The sequence below is a fragment of the Lithobates pipiens genome, unplaced genomic scaffold, assembly GCF_037356315.1.
Source record: "Lithobates pipiens isolate NorthernLeopardFrog02 unplaced genomic scaffold, aLitPip1_a1.2 Scaffold_8, whole genome shotgun sequence".
Taxonomy (NCBI): Eukaryota; Metazoa; Chordata; class Amphibia; order Anura; family Ranidae; genus Lithobates; species Lithobates pipiens.
The window spans coordinates 473505975-473529253 of NW_027507903.1; the positions used below are offsets into that span (position 1 = coordinate 473505975).

Genomic DNA, 23279 nt, shown 5'->3' on the forward strand with positions numbered 1-23279 from the left:
CCATTCTGGATGAAAACCTGTTGGAGTCTGCAAAAGACCTGAAACTGGGACAGAGATTTATCTTCCAACAAGACAATGATCCCAAACATACAGCAAAATCTACAAAGGTATGGTTCACAAATAAACGTATCCAGGTGTTAGAATAGCCAAGTCAAAGTCCAGACCTGAATCCAATCGAGAATCTGTGGAAAGAGCTGAAAACTGCTGTTCACAAACGCTCTCCATCCAACCTCACTGAGCTCGAGCTGTTTTGCAAGGAAGAATGGGCAAGAATTTAAGTCTCTCGATGTGCAAAACTGATAGAGACATACCCCAAGCGACTTGCAGCTGTAATCGCAGCAAAAGGTGGCTCTACAAAGTATTAACGCAAGGGGGCCAAATAATTTTGCACGCCCCACTTTTCATTTTTTTATTTGTTAAAAAAGTTTCAAAAATCCAATAGATTTCGTTCCACTTCACAATTGTGTTCCACTTGTTGGTGATTCTTCACAAAAAATAAAAATGTTATATCTTTATGTTTGAAGCCTGAAATGTGGCAAAAGGTTGAAAAGTTCAAGGGGGCCGAATACTTTCGCAAGGCACTGTAGTTAAGTAAGGTTGTGTTTGTTAATGGTCTGCCCTGCTGTGGTATGTTGCTGCTGCCGGGATGGACCGGTGTGTTATAAGTTAAGCTTAGTGTGGTCCTCGGATGCACCGGAGGATCTCCCCCCTGCATGGGTAATGTTTGGCCCCTGCGTGGGCAAGTTTGTATGTCAATGAAAAACTCAGTAACTGATTTTGCACAAAAAAAATTTGTAAAATAACCTAATTATTAAATTACTTTCAAATTATTTAGGTGCGCAAGTTAGCAATAGTCTATTTGTAAATGTTCTCACCCAAGATTCATACAATGTTCACATATTGTTCAATTAAATACAATTAGAAAAATGTGTGAAGCTTGGGGTAAGAGAGCAAGCACATGTTTTGTCCCAACTATGTATATCCTCCCCTAGCATGCACCCGTGGCCTAAATCACCTATTGGGTGGGCTGAAGGAAATGTAAATAAAGCTCAATCTTGTTTGTAAAATCGCATTCTATTTCCAGTGGTACCGGTGACATCTACTGGCAGCAGAGAGAAATCACAACCCAACTGAAGCTAAGGGAAAGACCAAGTGAAAAACTACACAGTCTGTCTCTGCTAACTACCACCCAGACAAAAACTAAATTTAACTAGTAGCCCCTGTTTAGAAAACTGTTGCTACACTAGTTTTTCGCAGACCGATGAAATATGGCCTCATTCTACACAAAGAAAATTGTGTTTTTGCACAAACTGAGGTTGACATGACGTTGTGTAGGCCACAGACTCTCATCACTAGATAAACAACCCTTGCAAACCAACATTAATGTTTTACACAAATTACCCGGAAAAGATAAAGCAGAATTTGCTTTATTTCTAGTATTCAAAAACTATCATCTAAGGTTTGTAGCTAAGCAGAAATCACAACACCTTTGCATGCCTTAGTCAAAAAGGATGCAGAATGGCAGCCTGCTGTACATGCCTTGAAACATGTATAGGATCTGTGCCAACACTTGTCCATTTTTCAAAAATGCACCAAAATGTGTCTCTTGTGATGCTTCCACTGTTGCTTTAGGTGCAGTTTTATCACAAATTCACCAGGGAGAGGAACATCCTGTCTCTTTTGCAACTTGAGCTCAGGTGAGTAAAAATATTCTGCAGGAGAACATGTGGCATTGGCCTGTAGTGGGGCATGTGAATACTGGCAACACTTTCTCGTTTGGTAGAAAGTTTACCCTGAGAACTGATCACCAAGCCCTAACATCCTTCCCTCTTTAAATAGATAAATGGGTTGTTTCAGTACAACTTTGACATTTTTACATACACACAATGTTAGAAATCATTACAGTGTGCAAATGATATTTAAAAAATGTTTGATGTGTAAAATTCTACATCCAGATGTGGCTAATAAAATTCCATCCCTTTTAACAAAGTATTGGGACATCTTCTTCAGAAATAATATAGGATGCTTTTAAGGCCTATACAAAGGCACAGTATATATCTGCTATTAAAGCAGTTAATAAGGCTTGGCAAATAAGGAGTGATGCTTTGAAACTTATAGTCGAGGAAAAAACAAGCCAATATGCTGCAGATCCTTCAGAGTAAAATTTTAGCCCTTTACTTCACGGTAAATGGGCATTACACTTGCATATGGCGGAGTTTACAGGGTTGGATTTATACCATAAAAAACAGATGTTTTTCAAGCAGGGAGATTGTAGTGGTAGTTTTTTGGCCACAATGTCCAAACATGAACAACCTAGTATTCCGATATTGGAAATATGCACTGCTTCTGGAGATGTGGTCTCCACACAGTCTAAAATTCTTGAAACTTTTCGGCAATTTTATCAGACACTGTATACATCTCAGTTGTGTCATTATTATTATACAGGATTTATATAGCGCCGACTGTTTACGCAGCGCTTTACAACATTAGGGCAGACAATACAATACAATTCAATACAATTCAATACAGGGGGAATCAGAGGGCCTTGCTCGTTAGGGCTTACAATCTAGGAGGGTGGGTCAAGTTATACAAAAGGGTAATAGCTGTGGGGGAGAGCTAATGGAGAAAATGGTGCAGTTGTTAGATGGAGGCAGGATAGGCTTCTCTGAAGAGGAAAGTTTTTAGGGATCACCTAAAAGTGGATAAATTTGGAGACAGTCTGACAGATTGGGGTAGCGAATTCCAGAGGATGGGCGAAGCTCTGGAGAAGTCCTGGAGGTGGATATGGGAGGAGGTGATGAGGGAGCTAGAGAGCAGGAGGTCTTGATTTTCAGCCAACGGAATTGTTATTTTGGCTGGATTCAGTTACACTGGCCTAGTTAACAGATAATTAGAGGGAGATGATAGTACACCCAATTACATCAGAGGAGGTCCTCTCGTCATCACTTAATTTCCATGGGGCCGGACAGCCTTCCTATTGAATTTTTTAAGGCTCATGGAGAGCGTTTAGCCCCTGTACTGGCTTCACTTTACTCTGATTGTCTGAGGGAAGGAGCCTTACCGGAATCAATGAGTCACGCCCATATAGTTTTAATTCATAAGCACCCAAAAGATCAATCTTCCTGTGTTTCATATAGGACCATTGGTGTTTTGAATGTAGATTTTAAGATTTTGACAAAACTCATCTCTAGGTGATTACAACGATTGTTGTCTAATATTATTGATTCAGATCAGATGGTTCATGTCCGGTAGGGCTACAGATGTGTGTTTGAGGAGGTTATATACCATTATTCATGCCTCACATATTAATACAGGTTCTAGGGTTATTGCCTCCCTAGATATAGAGAAGGCTTTTGATACTTTGGAATTGGCCCTTTCTGTGGGAGGTACTCCGCAGAATGGGCTTTCCAATGGTATTTATCAAATGGTTGGAGGTTTTATATAGAAATCCAACTGCTGTATTTAAGTTGGGGGGAGGGTGGTCAACCGTTTTTTCATTGCTTAGGGGAACTCGGCAGGGCTGCCCTCTCTCTTTGACCCTCTTTGCTATTGCTATGGAGCTATTTGTGGAGGCTCTATGCACCTCCCCCAATATTAAAGTGATTGTATACTCGATTTTTAAACTTTTACCTACAGGAAAGCCTATAATAAGGCTTACCTGTAGGTAAAAAAAATATCTCCTAAACCTGTACGGTTTAGGAGATATCCCCCTCGGTATGCGCCGCTGACTGCAGCGGCGCATGCGCACAAGGGGATTCTCGGCCTGAAAATCCGGCAGTGGCCGGCGGCCGGAATGAAATCTCCCGCGCACATGTGCGAGAGTGACGATATCGCGGCTCCGGCCACTCACAGCGCCGGAGCCGCGATACCCGGAAGAAACGCAGAGGGAGCATGTCAGCTCCCTCGGCGTGGATCGGGCCAGATGTCGGGGCCTCGTTCTAAGGTAAGTATTTCATAATGAGCTAGTATGCGGTGCATACTAGCTCATTATGCCTTTTGCTTTGCAGGTTTAAAAAAAAATAAAAAATGTGCGGGTTTACTACCGCTTTAAGGGATTGCGGATTGGTTGGTTGAAATAGAGGGTAGCCTTGTACGCAGATGACCTTATACTATTTTTAAATTATGCTGGACCATCTCTCCAAGGGGCTTTGAAGATATTGGATTCTTTTTCAATAGTCACAGGGTTGAAGGTAAATTGGAGCAAGTTTTTGCTGTTTCCACTAGACATGGAGGTCCGTAGTACAGCTTCGAATGATATTTCATTGTAGTGGGTGAAGAATTTTAAATACTTAGGAGTTGTAATTTCCTGCCAAGCTTCTGAATTTATTTCCTTGAATTTTACTCTGATTCTGGGAGACATTGGGTCAAAATTGAAAGTATGGAAGTCTCTACCGCTGTCTTTATTGGGACGTATTAATCTTTTATAAATGATAATCATACCAAAATGTATGTATTTATTTAGACACTCTCCCCAGTGGCTTCCTATGTCCTTTTTTACAAAATGAAACCAACTTTTTTCATCTTTTCTATGGAGATCAACGAACCCCAGGTATAAATTAACTACCCAGATGCGCCCTTGTGAACAGGGAGGACTAGCCTTTCCAGATTTATATAAATACTTTTTAGCCACTCAGTTGGTTATGGCCAGGGCCGTCTTTAATATTGATTGGACTCTGGGCAAAAATTTTCTTAGGGCCCCCCTCCCCCCATGCAATTTCGCTCTCCACCTTATCTAAGACATACAATAAATAGCAGCTAGACTTAAAATCAGTTTACTGTATCAGATCAGGCAGCGATTGCGATTGGTTGCCAGAAGTTACAGCATATCATTACTGCTTACTGATTGGTTGCTAGAGGTTACAGCACTCCTTAAGGCTCACTGATTAGTTGCTAGAGGTTACAGCACATTTCTGCTTGTTGATTGGCTGCTAGAGATTGCTGTACAGTAATATTGCTCACTGGTTGCTATAGGTTACAGCACATCTTCTCCTCACTGCAGGGGGCATAATATACCTATGAATGCTGCCTTTATTTACATATCAATGCAGTTGGCCTCAGCTATTTACATATGCATCTCACTGCTATTTACATATGAATGCCAGTATTTACATGTAAACACAGGTCTGCAGGTGAGTGACCTGTACACAACAATAGGGCAGAGCTGGGCAGCATCAGTAGTAGTACAGGACTAAAACTTCAAGGGACAAGAGAATGTAAACTGGGATAGTTGGCAAGTATGAGGCAGCTGCTTTGGGCCCCACAACAATGACAGGGCCCAGGGCAGCTTCCCCTTTTGCCCTGCCTTAAAGACGGCCCTGGTTATGGCCGCATGGTGGCTGAATCCTGATACATAACTTAACATATATATCATAAATCCTCTACCCGGCTGGAAGCAGCAGTAGTAGGCTCTATGGATGCTCTTAAGGCTCTCTTATTTAGGGGGCCATATCAGTTGATTCCTTCAATGCTCATTACTATTCGAGCCTGGGAGGCTGGTCTTAGATGTGAGCACTATCCTAAAGGTGCTTTTTCTCCAAGTGCCCCTTTATGGTTTAATCCTACTTTTCCTCAATTTTTTAAAACACCATAGCCTATTGCATGAACTAAATATAATATAAAAATACTTTCTCAAGTGATTACTAATCGGAAGTGATCTACCTTTTCTACATTACTTCGACTTTTAATGTCACAAGTTCCCATCTATTTAGATATTTTCAGCTTCTTCATACTTTTCATGCACAATTTCCACAGGATAGCTTAACAATTAGACAATCCACTTTAGAACTAGTGCTTAAGTCTGAGTGTTTGGATAAGCCCACCTCGAGATTCTCATCGTATATTAATTTATATCCTGCCATTAGAGGTTCTTAGAGCTAGATGGGTGTGAAATATACCAGATTTAGATATGGAGGATTGGAGGAGTGTGTAGGATTTCCCTTTGCAATCTTTGAGAGATCGTATGATCCAATATAAATTGGTACATGGAGCATATATCACTCCACACAGACTTAAAAAGATAAATCCTGCGTGCTCTTCAGAGTGTTGGTCATGTGGAATGATTCACGGGGATTTTACATGTATTTTCGGGACCTGCCCATATATAGCTATTTTTTGGGTGGAAGTGGATTTATTGAATTCTATCACCTCTGTTCCTTTACCGGTTTCAATGTCTGTCTGTTTATTGGGTTTGGTAGAGACTATTGTTCCTACAGTGTCAGAGCGAGTGTAAAAGCTATTGCGTTCCCTTGGAAGAAACCTCTGTCCCCTACGCTCTTGTATTGGAAACAATTGGTAAATAATAATCTTCCATTATATAGAGGTACTTACATGAATAGGGGTTGTCCTAGTAAGTATGATAAAGTGTGGGCAAAGTGGCTGGACAAACCATATACAGCATTGAATACCCATGGGGGGCATTGTTTATAATATGTGTGTTCCCATATGAGAAATGTTTGGGGTCATCGGGGAAAGAACGAACTAATGTTCACCATTTTTTTTCCTCTACCCTTCCCCTTTGGATTAATAATTACTATAGTGTATTTTAAAACGGATTTATTCTATTTTTGGTTCAATATGTATGATGTCTTTTTGTGTTTTGTTTTGTTTGTTAAGAAATTTTATAAAAGTATTTGAAAAAAAAAAAAATAACCTAATTATCAAATCACTCTCAAATTATTTAGGTGGGTTAGTCAGTAATAGTCTATTTATAAATGTTCTCACCCAAGATTCATGCAATGTTTACATATTTTTCAGTTGAATACAAGAAAATGTGTGAATCTTGGGTGAAATAATTTAAAATAGACCCTAAACTCACTGTGAATGAATGAATGAATGAATGACTTATATAGCGCTACCTATACGAACTGAATCGCCTCTGGGCGCTTTTTCTTGCCACCGGTGTCCATCTGCAGCTATTTATGTGGTCCTTTAACCTGTAGAGTCCCGACACACTTACAACATTGACATACACATACACATATTATGGCCAATTCTTTTTGGACAGGGTCTAATTAACCTACCAGCATGTCTTTGGAGTGTGGGAGGAAACCGGAGTACCCGGAGGAAACCCACGCAGGCACAGGGAGAACATGCAAACTCCAGGCAGATAGTGTTGTGGTCGGGATTTGAACCAGCAACCCTATTGCTGCTAGGTGAAAGTGCTAACCACTACACCACTGTGCTGCCCACTGTAAACAGAATGAACACATACTTACTCTGCTAAATTTATTCAGAGCATCTAGGATTTATGATCTATGACCATGTAAAACTAATACTTAAACAAACTTCAATTCACAGATGTCTCTGCAACAGTAGTAATAAAGACCAACAATAATTTTTTTAACACTTTTTATGGGTGAGCAAAACTTTATTGCTATGTGCTGTACAAATACTGAAAAAAAATCCTTATAAAGATTCAAGTTCTCAGGCCTGGCTGACCACCATGCCTTTGTTTTAAATATAAAATATAAACACTTCATTTTCATATAAAAAGCTATAAAAATATGGCATGCGTTCAAAAACAGTTCACATGTCAGCTCGGACAAACGAAGCAAAGATCCCGTTTTCCCGCTCAAGAAGATTCTCTGGCGTGTCATACTCCATAATGATTCCCCGACGCATCACTATAACTAGGTCCGCCGTGAGGATGGTGTGAACCCGATGCTGCAGAAGACATCAAGATCATTATTTAGGAGGGCTAATATTCATTTTAAAAATGTCAGGCAGTCAGTAGGGATGAGAAGAGTGATTTCAGCAAAATGCTGGTGAAATTTGCTGAAGCAGAAACTCAATTTTGCTCGCTGAGCTGCTAGTGCTTAGGACAAATTTGGTTAAAAAAAAAAATCTACTATTTTTATTTATTTAGAGAGTGTTTTTTTTGTGTTTTTTTTTTTGGTGTGTTTAGGGTAGCTTCATTGTTATGTGTGTTCAGTTAGTTTACATTTCTTTGTTTATTTGTATTGTTTGTTTTTTCCTTTTTGTGAAAAAAATATAAAATATGAGGCTATGTGACAATGGCCATATTATAAACACAGCAAACGTTACACAGACCAGGATTTTCGATCCTTACTATAAATAGGCCCCCAAAAGACTCAAAAGCTGGGCATACACTGTAAAGTCTTTCTTATTCAACCAGCGGGTAAAGGGAAAAAACTCAAAGATCCACACAAGCAATGTTGATGCAGGGAGCTCCCTCCATTGTTCTATTGTATTCTGACAGGGGGGACTCCTCCCCCTGTCAAAATACACAGATCAGTGCTGCAGCCATTGGCTGCAAGCACTGATTGAATGCTGGTTTTCCAGCATGACCACTCCACAGAAGTCGGTTGTTGAAAAGGCTTTTGTTGACCAGACAGCGGTACACATGTACTAAAATTCCTGTTGAACAAGACAATTTTCGGTATGTGTATATCCAGGTTAAGTTATAAATATGTGTTTTTTTTAGGAAGCTGCCAAATCCCAGCATGCATTTCTCTCCTGGCAAGGAGAGAGAAATGTGCACCACAAATTACAGGTAAGTGAGCCAGTATTGAGATTATCCAATTTTATATCCACAGTGATCCCAAATAGTGGCTCTTTCTATCTATAGAGACACTTTGGTTGGTTTACTAAAGGCAAATAGACTGTTTACTTTGTAAGTGCATTTGCACTCTGCCGGGGCATTTGCTGCAGAGCTTAATAGGAAGCTCTGCTGACTCCCACCATCCAATCATGTAAAAGGAAAAAATTTGTTTTTTCATTTTCCTTGCATGTTATTGAGTACTCTTTGTGCAGTGAAGTGTCATCTCATTAACTAAGCTCTGGAACAAATGCCTTGCCGAGTGAAACTGCACTTGCAAAGTGCACAGTCTATTTGCCTTTAGTAAATCAACCCCACTGGAAAACTTTCTGTACTGGGAGCTCCATCCGAACACCAGAAGTGGGAAAAAGAAATATATGTGGAAAATAATTCTATATTCCATGATGATGCAATATGGGGAAGATACAAGTTTCACTGTCATATTTTATTCTTTGGAATCACATTTTATTTGTTACGTCCAGTTTTCCCTCATATTTCTGGCAGACACATCTTATCTATATGATGAGGGTTTCATTTTCTGTGAATCAAAAGCAGATCTAGAAAGGTGAAGGAAACGAAGAATGGGCGTCATAAATCAGAGATAGGGTGATTTACTAAAGGAGATGAGAATCTTAATTCAATAAATTTGTGACAATTATCTGCAAGTATCCAATCATGTGAGAGTGTTCACACAATTTTTTGTATCAACATTCTCAACTCCTTTAGTAAATCAGCCTACTTCTAAAACACATTGTGGAGAAAAAGTCCAAACTGTAAGGGCCCTTTCACATGGGACAGATCCATGATGATCCGCCCCGTGAACATCCGCTTGCTCAGCGGGGATTGCTCTGTTGATCCTCGCTGAGCCAGCGGATGACAGGGCAGTCCCGACACACTGTGCAGGGATCACCCTGTCAGATCTCCGCTCTCTTCTATGGGGGATTGGATGAACACAGACCGTCTGTCCGTGTTCATCCGATCCGCCCTGCAGACGGATAGAAAAATAGAATTTTTCTCCGTCTGCAGAATCACACCATAGCGGAGATGGATGATTACGTGTATCAGCGGATGTTCATCCGCTGACACCCGTAATCCCATAGGGATGCATGTATGTCCGTATTTCATCCGAAAACGGATGGATGAAATATGGACATACGGTCCACACGTGTAAAAGGGGCCTAACTCACTGATTCTTTTCCTACAGATATATAATGAAGCTGTTGATTTGACCTGTCTGAACAGCCAAACAGTTTACAGACCAATCACCAATCTGTTCCATCTGTCAAACTATATAAAGACCAACCAATGGTCTTATTAATCTATCAAACTGCTGTATACACAGACCAGCCATCTAGAAAATTACATGTAGACCAATTATCAGTCTGTTCCATGATCTACCAAACTCTACACAGACATGCCTTAGGTCTGTCTGATCTACCAAACTATCTACAAACCAACCATAGATTTCTCTGATCAACCAAACTATCTATAGACCAATCGTAGGTCTGTCTGTTCTACCAAAGTATACACAGACCAACTATTGACCTAACTATATACGGGGCATCAATCTGTTCTATTCACCTTACATTATGCAGACCATCTCTTTGTTCCATCTACCAAACTTTTGACAGGCCAACTTTCTTTCTGATCTGCCAGACTATATACAGATCTTGCTTTGTTTTTACTAAAATGTTATACAAACCAACTATCTACAAAACTATACAAAGACCGCTCATTGGTCTCTATTGAACTATATACAGAACAATCATTGGTCTTTCCTATCTACCAAAGTATATAAAGACCAAAATAAAGTATTTTGCTGTGCCCCAACTAAGCAAGTCTTTGTATGGGTGTGTGCTGAGACATTTCTTGCTAAAAAAATGTTGAGTATTTAAAGACCAACCATTGGTCTCTCTGATCTACCAGACTACAGGACACACAGACCAACCATTGGTCTCTCTGATCTACCAGACTACAGGACACACAGACCAACCATTGGTCTCTCTGATCTACCAGACTACAGAACACACAGACCAACCATTGGTCTCTCTGATCTACCAGACTACAGGACACACAGACCAACCATTGGTCTCTCTGATCTACCAGACTACAGGACACACAGACCAACCATTGGTCTCTCAGAGCGACCAAACTATAAAAAGACAAACCACTGTTCTCTCTGATCTACCGGACTATATGCAGACCAACTACTGGTAATTCTGACCTACCAGACTATATACAGAATAACCAACCATTGATCTGTTTCATCTACTAAACTATATAGAGACCAATCATTGGTCTCTTATTTCTTCTAAACAGTAGGATACAAATAATGAATAGGTAGCTTCTTGAGTGTTGGAGAGTAATGTGACATCTCAGTAGCAGGAACTGCACCTCTATCCCTTCTGTCCTGTTGCGGAATTCCCCATATGTCTCATTACTTCATACTTCATGTGATTCCCAAACAGGGTAAAAAATTCATTAAAAAAATGACCTAGAAGGCTGTACATCTTTGGCTGACACTGTGGTTTTGGGCATCATCCCATGTGTGTATTGAGTACATTGCTTATGGAATATTTCTTCCTTTACAAAGCATGCAGACATGCAGGACCACTCATTTCTAAAGGTTCAGCATGGGTAGTAATGTTTATACACAACAAGCATGTTAAGAGGATGGATTAGGTTGCTAATGACACATGAACATGGAAAGGAGCGCAGTGCCAACATTGTACCAACCAGACAGCAACGTGGAGCAAACTGACTACTTGTGAGTCTTGACCAAACAGGTAAAGAGACCGTCGGCATTGGCCAGGAGGTTTGTTGCCGTGTCACTTTCTATCAAAATACCCTCAGAGAAGACTAACACCAGGTCCGCTTCCAAGATGGTGGACACTCGGTGCTACAGCACAGGGGAGAGAGAAAGAGAGAAGAGAGGCAGAGGCAAAGTCAGCTGAAAGCAGAATGTACAGACACAGAGAGGCAGAGTCAGGTGTACAGAGAGAGAGAGAGGTGGGGGTCATCCTAATGGGGAAGGTACAAAAAGGTGGAGTCAACTAAAAGGATTGTGTGCAGAGAGGCAGAGTCAGGTGTACAGAGGTGGAGTTAGCTGAAAGGAGAGTGTACAGAGAGAAGTGGAGTCAACCGAAAGGAGAATGTACAGAAAGAGATGGAGTCAGCTGAAAGGAGAGTGTGTAGAGAGAGGGGGAGTCAGTTGAAATGAGAGTGTGCAGAGAGAGGGCGGAGCCAGCTGAAAGGAGAGTGTGCAGGGAGAGGCGGAGTCAGCTGAAAGGAGAGTGTGCAGAGAGAGGCAGAGTCAGCTGAAAGGAGAGTGTGCAGGGAGAGGCGGAGTCAGCTGAAAGGAGAGTGTGCAGGGAGAGGCAGAGTCAGCTGAAAATAGAGTGTGCAGAGTCAGCTGAAAGGAGAGTGTGCAGAAAGAGGCAGAGTCAGCTGAAAGGAGAGTGTGCAGAGAGAGGCAGAGTCAGTTCAAAGGAGAGTGTGCAGAGAGAGGTGGAGTCAGCTGAAAAGAGAGTGTACAGAGAGGGCGGAGTCAGCTGAAAGGAGAGTGTGCAGAGAGAGACGGAGTCAGCTGAAAGGAGAGTGTGCAGAGAGAGGCAGAGTCAGCTCAAAGGAGAGTGTGCAGAGAGAGGCGGATTCAGCTGAAAGGAGAGTGTGCAGAGAGAGGCGGAGTCAGCTGAAAGGAGAGTGTGCAGAGAGAGGCGGAGTCAGTTGAAAGGAGAGTGTGCAGAGAGAGGGCGGAGCCAGCTGAAAGGAGAGTGTGCAGGGAGAGGCGGAGTCAGCTGAAAGGAGAGTGTGCAGAGAGAGGCGGAGTCAGTTGAAAGGAGAGTGTGCAGAGAGAGGGCGGAGCCAGCTGAAAGGAGAGTGTGCAGGGAGAGGCGGAGTCAGCTGAAAGGAGAGTGTGCAGAGAGAGGCAGAGTCAGCTGAAAGGAGAGTGTGCAGGGAGAGGCGGAGTCAGCTGAAAGGAGAGTGTGCAGGGAGAGGCAGAGTCAGCTGAAAGGAGAGTGTGCAGAATCAGCTGAAAGGAGAGTGTGCAGAAAGAGGCAGAGTCAGCTGAAAGGAGAGTGTGCAGAGAGAGGCAGAGTCAGTTCAAAGGAGAGTGTGCAGAGAGAGGTGGAGTCAGCTGAAAAGAGAGTGTACAGAGAGGGCGGAGTCAGCTGAAAGGAGAGTGTGCAGAGAGAGACGGAGTCAGCTGAAAGGAGAGTGTGCAGAGAGAGGCAGAGTCAGCTCAAGGAGAGTGTGCAGAGAGAGGCGGATTCAGCTGAAAGGAGAGTGTGCAGAGAGAGGCGGAGTCAGCTGAAAGGAGAGTGTGCAGAGAGAGGCGGAGTCAGCTGAAAGGAGAGTGTGCAGAGAGAGGCGGAGTCAGCTGAAAGGAGAGTGTGCAGAGAGAGGGCGGAGTCAGCTGAAAAAAGAATGTACAGAGGGGGGTCAGGTCTCATGAAAGGAGAGTGTGCAGAGAGAGGCGGAGTCAGATGAAAGGAGAGTGTACAAAGAGAGGCGGAGTCAGATGAAAAAAGAATGTACAGCGAGAGGCGGAGTCAGCTTAAAGTAGAATGTACAGCGTGAGAGTGGTGGGGTCAACTGAAAGGAGATTCTACAGAGAGAGAGGCGGAGGCAGGTGTATAAAAAGAAAGAAGGACAACTTTATGACTTCATCTGACATAATAGGAAGAGACAAAAACAGCAGGAAAAGCTTTCAAGCTCAACTACAGACAATTTTTTTTTCAATAGAGTAAAAGAAGTTTTTTTCTTCTGTCTGTGGCCCCATTGGCCAGATTTTCCCTCATTTCCTGTCCCTGACACACCTGTGCCAAAAACAGGGGGACTTCCTGTCCTGACAATACATGGAGCTCTAATGTCCCAGTAAATGTTACACTAGGATCAAAGTTCACAATATTCAGTATATTTAAAATAAAAGAAAGTATAGATCATTTATGAAACAATATTGCCTATTTGGAAAAGGTAGGAAGGTAAAATGTAGCCAGGCCCAATACCTTTTTATGTAGTTATGCAAGGAAGGGTAAATAGAACCTCTGTTGCTGTTTGAGGCCTTAATTTGCTCTAATTTCCTGTTGCATTGACAATGTTATTATCAAACAGAAAGTGAGGAAAAATCTGCAATGCAAACATTGCAAAACAAAGCTGACAGGCCTTTCAGCCTTCCTTGACTACTAGAAAAGCAAAGTGTTCTTATTGTTGTGTATTTTTTAAAGATCTCCCTCCCGCCTCCGCTTTCTATCCTGGTGAAAACATTGTCAGGAGAGGAAGTGAGGGACAATCTTAAAGTGGTTCTAAATCCTAAACATTTTTTCCCCCCTCAAAGTGATATTAAAGTCTTGTTTTTTTTGTTTAAAAATAACAGAAATGTAATACTAAGCGCCGGATCACACGGGAACGACCTATCAGGCGACTTAGTCGCCTGACAAGTCGCGCTCCATGCATTGCAATGGAACCATTCTAATAGGAGCGACTCAAGACACTCCGAATTAGAAAAAGGATCCTGTACTACTTTGGGGCAACTTCGGATCGGCTTGCATTAACTTCTACACAGAAGTTATTCTGCAAGCCGGGTTTTGTCCAGATCCTCCACTTCTCGGGTCACTTACCGGCGCTCCTCGTTTCTCTCTCCTGCCGAGTGCCCCCCCCTCCCCCCAGCAAGCAGCACTGCTCTGTGTGTCCATTCAGAGATGGAGCCACGGTTAAGCCCCTCTCTCCTCATTGGCTCATTGACTTTGATTGACATTGCCATTGGCTCCCACTGCTGTGTCTCAGCCAATGAGGAGGGAGAGTCCCGGACAGCCAAGGCTCTTGTGCAAGATTTCTGGATCGAGATGGGGCTCAGGTAAGTACTAGGGGGGGCTGAGGGGGGCTGCTGCACACAGAAGGTCTTTTTATCTTAATGCATGGAACGTATTAAGAAAAAACCCTCTGCCTTTAGAACTACTTTAACCACTTCAATACAGGGCACTTTCGCCCCCTTCCTTCCCAGCCCAATTTTCAGCTTTCAGCGCTCTAGCGCTTTCAGTGACAATTGCGCAGTCATGCTACACTGTACCCAAATGAAATTTTTATCATTTTGTTCGCACAAATAGAGCTTTATTTTGGTGGTATTTATTCACGACTCCGTTTTTTATTTTTTGCGATATAAGCGCAAAAAAGCGGAAATTTGGAAAAAAAAAAACAATATTTTCTTTTTTCTATTTTAAAAGAAATCCAATAAAATCAAATTTTGTCATAAATTTAAGCCAAAATGTATCCTGCTACATGTTTTTGGTAAAAAAAAATTCCGTTAAGTGTATAATAATTGGTTTGTGTGATCACGGACATATGTACGCAAATGATCATGTACATATGTGTGCAGGTGATCACGTACATATGTGTGCAGATAATCATTGGGACATGTGATTTTAGTGGGACATATGTGGGGGACATGTTTTTATTATTAGGGACATGTGTTTTTATTATTTGGGTACATGTATGTTTTGGGGACATGTGTGGGGACATTGTGTTTATACTGTGTGGTGTGTTTACTGTGTGGTGATTTGTGTGTACACTAGACTAGTGATCAGTGAGTAAAAAGCTGTAAAAAACAGCTCATACTCACTGATCATCAGCCGGCTGCAGCGATCTGCTCTCCTCTCCTCAGCGATGACTTCTGTGTGAGGAGAGGAGAAGCCGATTGCCTAGCAACCGGCTGTTTGTTTACATCACATGACGGCCGTGATTGGACACGGCCGTCATGTGATCAGGAGGGCCAATCACAGAGCCCTCCTGCCGATCTGAGATGCGCCGTGTCCGGGTGACACGGGCGCATCGGGATCGCGCCGCTGCGCGGGCGCGCGCGCGCGCGATCCCGCTCCTACTGATGGACGTTCCTGAACGTCCTATCAGGAGTAGACGGCTCCCACCCGGCCGTATATGTGCATTGGCCGGGTGGGAAGTGGTTAATACATTGCCTGCATTAAGGTAAAATATGTTTAGGTATCAGTATCACCCCCCTTATCCCTCCTTATACTTACCTGAGCCTTCACTTGATTAAGCGCTGTGACTGTCTGTAGCTGCTCTCCCCACTCTCACAGGCTTTGCTGAGGCCGTGAGAGTCATTGGCTCCTGCTGCTGTCAGTCAAATCCTGTGATGAGGGAGCATGGGGCGGGACCGAGCCCCGCTGTCTATTTTTATAGACGCAGGCAGCCTAGCTCGGGAGTGAGCCTGCAGGGGGTAAACCATAGGGAGTGGTTTCTTATGGGATACCACAGAGAAGAGGAGGAACTAGGAACACCGGTGAGGGAACTAAAAAGAGGAGGTTCGAGCCCACTCTGTGCTCTGGGAGCAGGTAAGTATGGCATGTTTATTATTTTCAAAAAAAAAAACTTTACAATGGCTTTAAACTGAATTCCAGATAGGAGTAAAAGGAGGTTGTGACCCTTCCATTCTCCGTCTGGAACGGAAAAAGATTTGGCTGGAAAGCACTTTAAGTTGTATCTAATGCCTAGACTTGTTTTTCATTTTGGAGCGGGGAAGGGTTAGAACCACTGTCAGGGTTTTATTGCTGATTGAATCTATTATTGAAGTGCCACACTGTGATTTTCAAGTCCAAATATAAGTTTATCCCAATGACTGACTGATTATAAAGCCAGTGTGGTTCAAAGGCTGTAACTCCTCCCCTTTTAGAATTTTGGTAAATTAAAGAAACAACGTAAGTGGGCACAATCAATATACATGTTGGAGGCTAGCTTAATCAGCTGTTTGTAACACCTCATCAAAAATTGGTCATTGCAAATAAATAAAACGAGATATAGAAGGAGGAGAGAGCCTGGGAAAGAGAAATGGATGGGGGAGGAGGATATGAGTTCAGCTTTAATGTCAACAGCTTGACCCATTTATATAAAGCAGACCCGTTTCTTTGCTCATTTCCTCCTTATTCCAGAGAATGTGAAATGAAATATAGTGTATTTGGTGGAGTCAGCATTTGTATCAGTGAGGGAGGGTGGGCATTGTGTGAGTCAGGAAATGGGATCAGTGCCTGATGACACCCCGGTGGTCCTTCTACTTACCGCAATTGTCACCACTGTCCGATCTGCAAATGCCGTCATTACCACCTTCTGCAAAATGTTTTCCTACATGGAAATAACATCTGCAATTATCATGTCAACTTCTCAATATGATACAAATTATTCTATATCATGTACATTCTATAGAACAGTTCTCCAGCCAAAACACAATTTTAGTACATATGTAGAGGAGAAGAATTGGTAACATTGTCAGGTTTTTATTGTTATCCTAAAGGAAAGATTTTACCGCCACTTCCTTTCCTGGTGATGCTACAGGAAGTGAGGGGGACCAGTGGTGTCATAGATGTCCACTTTATGTAAATCTAAAAAGAAGTGTCTTGGCTGGAGCTGGGCAATAAGATGAATTACAACCCACTGATGAGCATGGCAAAACCAGATAATTCTAGTGACTTACGGTGGCCATGTCAATGGATGCAGTGGCCTCATCCATAATTAAGATGCTGCTCTTGCGCACAAATGCTCGGGCCAAGCAGAAGAGCTGCCGCTGTCCAACGCTGAAATTCTCACCTCCTTCTGTGACCATGGCATCTGCAACACAACCAAAAGAGAAGGGTTGAATAAAGCTTATTTTAAACATTTTGGGTGATAAACTACGTTCCTCAGTCACTGATATATATGAAAAGGGACAGCGATTGCTGATAGGAAAACAGCTAATGCCTCTGAAGCCTGACTACAGGAACTTTGGTTAACCAGCCTGCAGGGGAGACTCAAAACGGAGCAGAAAGGAGTCACCACCTGGCTGTGAGGTGGAGTGGAGTGCTCTGAGAAAGTGTGGACTGTCTGACAACTGAGATTTTGTTTGCTAAGGTCCTACGGCTTTTTCCCCAAATGTGGGACTGGTATAGTGGCGGTGAGCGGTAATATTGTTTTCAATATTAGTCACTATAGACTATTTGTATTTTATTTACTGAAGAAAGCTGTTTTTTTTCCCCCCTGATTTTGAAGACAAAACAAAGACTCTTTTTACTTTTTCAAACAGCAGGTTGTTGACCCTGGGCTCCTCATGTTAAAATATGTAAATGAAACAAAGAAAGTCACCCCAGGTGATTGAGTCTTTAGTTAATCCCCACACACTAGTCGGGTGCTAGCCCAGCTCACTTGCTGTGAATCATAAAGCAAATGATTCTGAATGTTACACTTCCAAAAATCCTCCTTATTGAAGCTGCATGTGACAGGGGGTTAACAGGTGGAGCAAGAGGCACAGAGGTAGACACGTTTCGCGCAAATACTAGCGCCTAGTCATTTCCTTAATATAAATAAATAGTAAAATATATAAACCCTAACTGGATGGGTTTTTTTTTGCTCTGTGCACTGTGTCTTCACACAATTGTCTTTTTTTTTCATCCTTTTCCCGTGCTGTTGATTTCCCCCAGACTTATCCAACCACTTTCTGTCCACATAAAGTTCCTCCAGCCTCAGCTGCACATCATTGGTCTGGACCGGCTTCGAGAGGGTGACAGCTCTGGACCATGTCTGTGCAATGTGTGCCAGCACAGCCCCTTGTAGTCTCCACCAAGGGTGCATGTGACAGGATGGCAACGCAGAAGCACAATTAGGAGACAGGGACAAATCCAGTGTTACATTTTGGCATCAAATTTCGATTTAGTTTTAGTCTTAGGACTAAAATGACATTTTAGTTTTAGTCCCATTTTAGTCTTCTGCAATTGTTTTAGTTTAAATCGTATTTAGTCGTCGAAATCTGCAGTATATTTTAGTTGACTAAAATGTCTTACGTCTTTGTCGACTAAAATCTCCAGTACATTTTAGTCGACTAAGTCATCTAAAACCAAATGGGTGTAATTAAATTGTAATGCGTTAGTTAACATTTCTCTACAATTTCCAAACTCATTATATACTGCTGGAGTTAAAAATCGAATATGTTATTATTTATGTCATTGAGGTATGAACATGCACTATAGATCAGTGTTAATTTTGAAGTCAAATTTCAATTTGGTATTTTAGTTTTAGTCCCATTTTAGTCATTACCTAAAATGGCATTTTAGTTTTAGTCGTATTTCACTCCTCTCAATTGTTTTAGTTTTAGTCATATTTTAGGCAACTAAAATAGTATTCATTTAGTCAACTAAAATGTTTTAGTAATTTTAGCCGACAAAATTAACACTGGACAAAGCATTATCGCTCTATAATAAGAGAAGTCTGAACATCAACCTTCCTGGTGGGATCTCCAGGGATTATTTTAATTAGCTACAGATTTAAAAAAATGGGAAATGTTTGAAGCGACATTAATATGATAAAGGCTTCTATGAAATTTTTATTTATTTATCATTGTTTATTTATTTAATGGGTTTACATCTACTTTAATGTTTAACCAAATTACAACCTGAAAGCAATAGCTCCGTGCACGATATGTTCCTTTTTCCTGCAAGTCACAAATTAGCCAACAGGAATATGGAAACAGTATTAGTGAAGCCATAAGGAGATGGACTGGTGGATAGAGGACTGGACAGATAGATATAATAGATGGATAGATAGACAGACAGACGGACAGAGATAGACAGGCAAATGGATCGATGGATAGATAGGATTTGGAAATAAAAGGAACCCATATAGGCTGTCAATGCAGACCCCCTCCTGAAAATACTGTTTATCAGGGTAGGTCTCCTTTAAGGGCAGTACTGGGACCTTTCCAGTGTTCTCGGGATCTGTTCCCACAAATGTCTGGAGTATAAAAAGGTAAGATTTGTATTCAGGGCCGGACTTACTATTGGGCTTGACTGGGCTCAAGCCCAGGGGCCCTGCCCAATAGGGGGCCCTGCAGCCCTGCCAAGATACATAGCTGAACCTGTCACTCAGAGGGCCACTGTCAGCTGCTAGCCTAGGAGATTTGGAACAGTGAGAGAAGCGGGGGCGGGGCTGTGCTGTGAACAGTAGGTGGGGCTGAGGAAATGTGTAACAGCGAGGGCTGGAGGAGCAAGCCAGTGTATGGTGCAGCAGACAGAGTGTAACTCCCCTCCCCAGCCCGCCACATTTGACTACACAGATGCTGAATGGGGGAGCTGGGAGGGAGATGCACAGTACCTGAAGCCCCAGGAGGACATAGCAGAGGAAGGTATGACTATGGGAAGATCCTGCAGCACTGAGCACACACATCATTCTGGCTGAATGGGAAGAAGATGGTGGGGAGCCCTGCACAGTCACATGTAATGCTGGCCGGACAGTGTCTTCCAGAAATGTGTCTTTAGACAGTGCAAAGTTACTGATCAGCCTCCCCCCCTCTGTAATCTTTTGTTTTTTCTTTATAGCTGCACACTGTGATCAGATCTCTGGAAGTCCCTGCAGCCCCTGGCATTCTGTGTCCAGTGACTGGTCACACTTGGCTGATTGTTAACCATTTCAGCTCAGCTATTTAGCCAGAGCTCTGTGTATGCTGCATAGTTTGATGTTTTTGTGAAGGATTTCCTGCTGATTCAGGCTAGAAGTTTCACAGACCCATTAACTGTTTACTGTCCTCCACTAATCCTGACCAGATCACTGTTTGTAAGAAAATTTTTATTTTGTAAATTAAATGTGCTGTTGCCTTGTCACTTGGTTGCACTTTTCAAAGAAGGATTACTGACTTGATCTTGCAGAACCAGTTTAAATAGAGTGTCACAGTCCTGCAATACTATATATATACTGTGTACACTGAGTTCAACCATATCAGCAGTCTCTGACCATCTCTTGTACCGTGTCTGCAGTCTCTGATCATCTCTTGTACTGTGTCTGCAGTCTCTGATCATCTCTTGTACTGTGTCTGCAGTCTCTGATCATCTCTTGTACCGTATGTGCAGTCTCTGATCATCCCTTGTACCGTGTCTGCAGTCTCTGACCATCCCTTGTACCGTGTCTGCAGTCTCTGACCATCCCATGTACCGTGTCTGCAGTCTCTGACCATCCCTTGTACCGTGTCTGCAGTCTCTGACCATCCCTTGTACCGTGTCTGCAGTCTCTGACCATCCCTAGTACCGTGTCTGCAGTCTCTGACCATCCCTAGTACCGTGTCTGCAGTCTCTGACCATCCCTTGTACCGTGTCTGCAGTCTCTGACCATCCCTAGTACCGTGTCTGCAGTCTCTGACCATCCCTTGTACCGTGTCTGCAGTCTCTGACCACCTCTTGTACCGTGTCTGCAGTCTCTGACCACCTCTGTCTTGTACCGTGTCTGCAGTCTCTGACCACCTCTTGTATCATGTCTGCAGTCTCTGATCCTCTCTTGTATCATGTCTGCAGTCTCTGACCACCTCTTGTACCGTGTCTGCAGTCTCTGACCACCTCTTGTATCATGTCTGCAGTCTCTGACCACCTCTTGTACCGTGTCTGCAGTCTCTGACCACCTCTTGTACCGTGTCTGCAGTCTCTGACCACCTCTTGTACCGTGTCTGCAGTCTCTGACCACCTCTTGTACCGTGTCTGCAGTCTCTGACCACCTCTTGTACCGTGTCTGCAGTCTCTGACCACCTCTTGTACCGTGTCTGCAATCTCTGACCACCTCTTGTACCGTGTCTGCAGTCTCTGACCATCCCATGTACCGTGTCTGCAGTCTCTGACCATCCCATGTACCGTGTCTGCAGTCTCTGACCATCCCTTGTACCGTGTCTGCAGTCTCTGACCATCCCTTGTACCGTGTCTGCAGTCTCTGACCACCTCTTGTACCGTGTCTGCAGTCTCTGATCCTCTCTTGTACCGTGTCTGCAGTCTCTGATCCTCTCTTGTACCGTGTCTGCAGTCTCTGACCACCTCTTGTACCGTGTCTGCAGTCTCTGATCCTCTCTTGTACCGTGTCTGCAGTCTCTGATCTTCTCTTGTACCGTGTCTGCAGTCTCTGATCCTCTCTTGTACCGTGTCTGCAGTCTCTGATTCTCTCCTGTAGTGTGTCTTACACATATACAACTCACACACACAGCCTACATAGGCTGTATGTGAGTGATATGAGGTGTATATGTGTGACATAGGCTGCATATGAGTGACATTATACACACATACACAGAAAATGTTCACACATATATTAATGTGTCGTGGGGGGTCTTGTTGCGTCACCTCCCTGAAATTAGTTTTTGCAGGTTGGGATTAGGGATGAGCTCCGGCGTGTTCACACACGCTATGTGCAGAGCCCGCCAGGAAGTCAGCGCAATGCAGCACACATCGGGGCAATGTCTCACTGCCTGTGATTCGCGCAGCGCTGCGCCGACTTCCTGGTGGGCTGTGGAGTGTGCGAACACGCTGGAGCTCATCCCTAGTTGGGATGTCTGTGACTGTGAGCCGAGCCGAGTATACTCGGCTACTCTCGGCTCTGTTTGGGACTGCGAGAGGACCCGAGAGCCGCAAAGATACACAGGACTCTGTATCTCTGCGGCGCCATTTTTAAACTATAAGACTGTAATGACGACAAGGCTGCAAATGACACTGACAAGGCTGCATTGATGGGCATTTAAATGTAAGTTTTTTTTCCTTAAACTTCCCTCCTAAACTTTGGGCGCGTGTTATACACCGGCGCGTGTTATACAGTAATGTATAGCAGGTAGGGCCCGAAAGTGACTCAAGCCCAGGGGCCCCGACCACCCTAAGTCCTGCCCTGACTGTGTCTTTCTTAGAAATCCGGATCCTGACAGATTTGAATCTTTGTACAGCTGCTTACTTTCCTGTACAGTATTCCAATTAAGGTGAAATTATCCAGAAAAGGTCAACAGAAAACTCTGTTTGGTCATGAGGAATTCTAACATTCATTCCTGCAGGCATTAATCAGCAGAGTGGAGCCAGATTGTCCTCAAGGTGGCGTAATCCCATTTTCTTCTTACATGTTCCCCTTGTCTGCAGAGGTTTAGTTATACCTACTTTTTACACTCCCCCTCAACATCACAAAGTTTCCTTTCTTCAAGATGCTGTAAATTAGGGAGGCATAAGAGTGTGAAGCACAAAACTGATCATTTTGTTTAGGTAGATGTAAACTCACTCACCAAAAAATCTCATAGAAGCTTTAAAGCTGTTTTAAATGCTTTCGTTCACTTTAAATAGTTCATGGGGACCAAGCTGGTCCAAATAAACTATTTCCTTCACTAAGTGCTGCAGCCAGGGCCGTTTTTAAGGCAGGGCAAAAGGGGCAGCTGCTCTGGGCCCTGTCATTCTTGTGGGGCCCAAAGCAGCTACCTCATACTTGCCAACTATCCTGGTTTAAATTCCCTTGTTCCTTGAGGTTTTAGTCCTGTGCTGTGTCCCAATATCTCAGTGTGAAATGCTGCTACTAACGCTGCCCAGCTCTGCCCTATTGTTGTGTACAGATGACTCACCTGCAGACCCTTTGTTTACATGTAAATTACCGGCATTCATATGTAAATAGCAGCAGCATTCATATGTAAATAGCAGCGACTGGCTGCATTGATATGTATATCATGCCCCCCGAGGTCATATTCACAGTAATCTCTAGCAATCAATCAACAAGCAGAAATCATGTGCTGTAACCTCTAGCAACTAATTAGTGAGCCGTAATGTGTGCTGTAACCTCTAGCAACCAGTCAGTGAGCGGTAATGATACACTAACCTCTGGCAATCAATCAATATAGCTGCCTGATCCGATTCAGTAAACAGATTTTGAGTCTAACTGCTAATTATTGTATGTCTCAGAGCAGGTGGAGAGCGAA

At 43.0% G+C, this 23279-nt stretch overlaps 1 protein-coding gene across 5 annotated transcripts in view; it reads right to left on the reverse strand.

Moving 5' to 3' along the window:
* Positions 1 to 7345: 7345 nt before the first annotated feature.
* ABCC9 (ATP binding cassette subfamily C member 9) overlaps positions 7346 to 23279 on the reverse strand; it is a 182096-nt gene continuing 166162 nt past the window's right edge. For 4 of the 5 annotated variants that reach the window (XM_077468696.1, XM_077468694.1, XM_077468697.1 and 1 more), the window contains 4 exons: positions 17040 to 17173; positions 16628 to 16690; positions 11294 to 11456; positions 7524 to 7662 (listed from right to left, as the gene is read on the reverse strand). In XM_077468696.1, coding sequence (XP_077324822.1) covers positions 11319 to 11456; positions 16628 to 16690; positions 17040 to 17173 — 335 coding nt within the window. In that variant the 3' untranslated portion in view covers positions 7524 to 7662; positions 11294 to 11318. Of the gene's footprint in view, positions 7663 to 11293; positions 11457 to 16627; positions 16691 to 17039; positions 17174 to 23279 lie in introns of all 5 variants that reach the window. The other variant, XM_077468695.1, reaches the window with a different exon arrangement.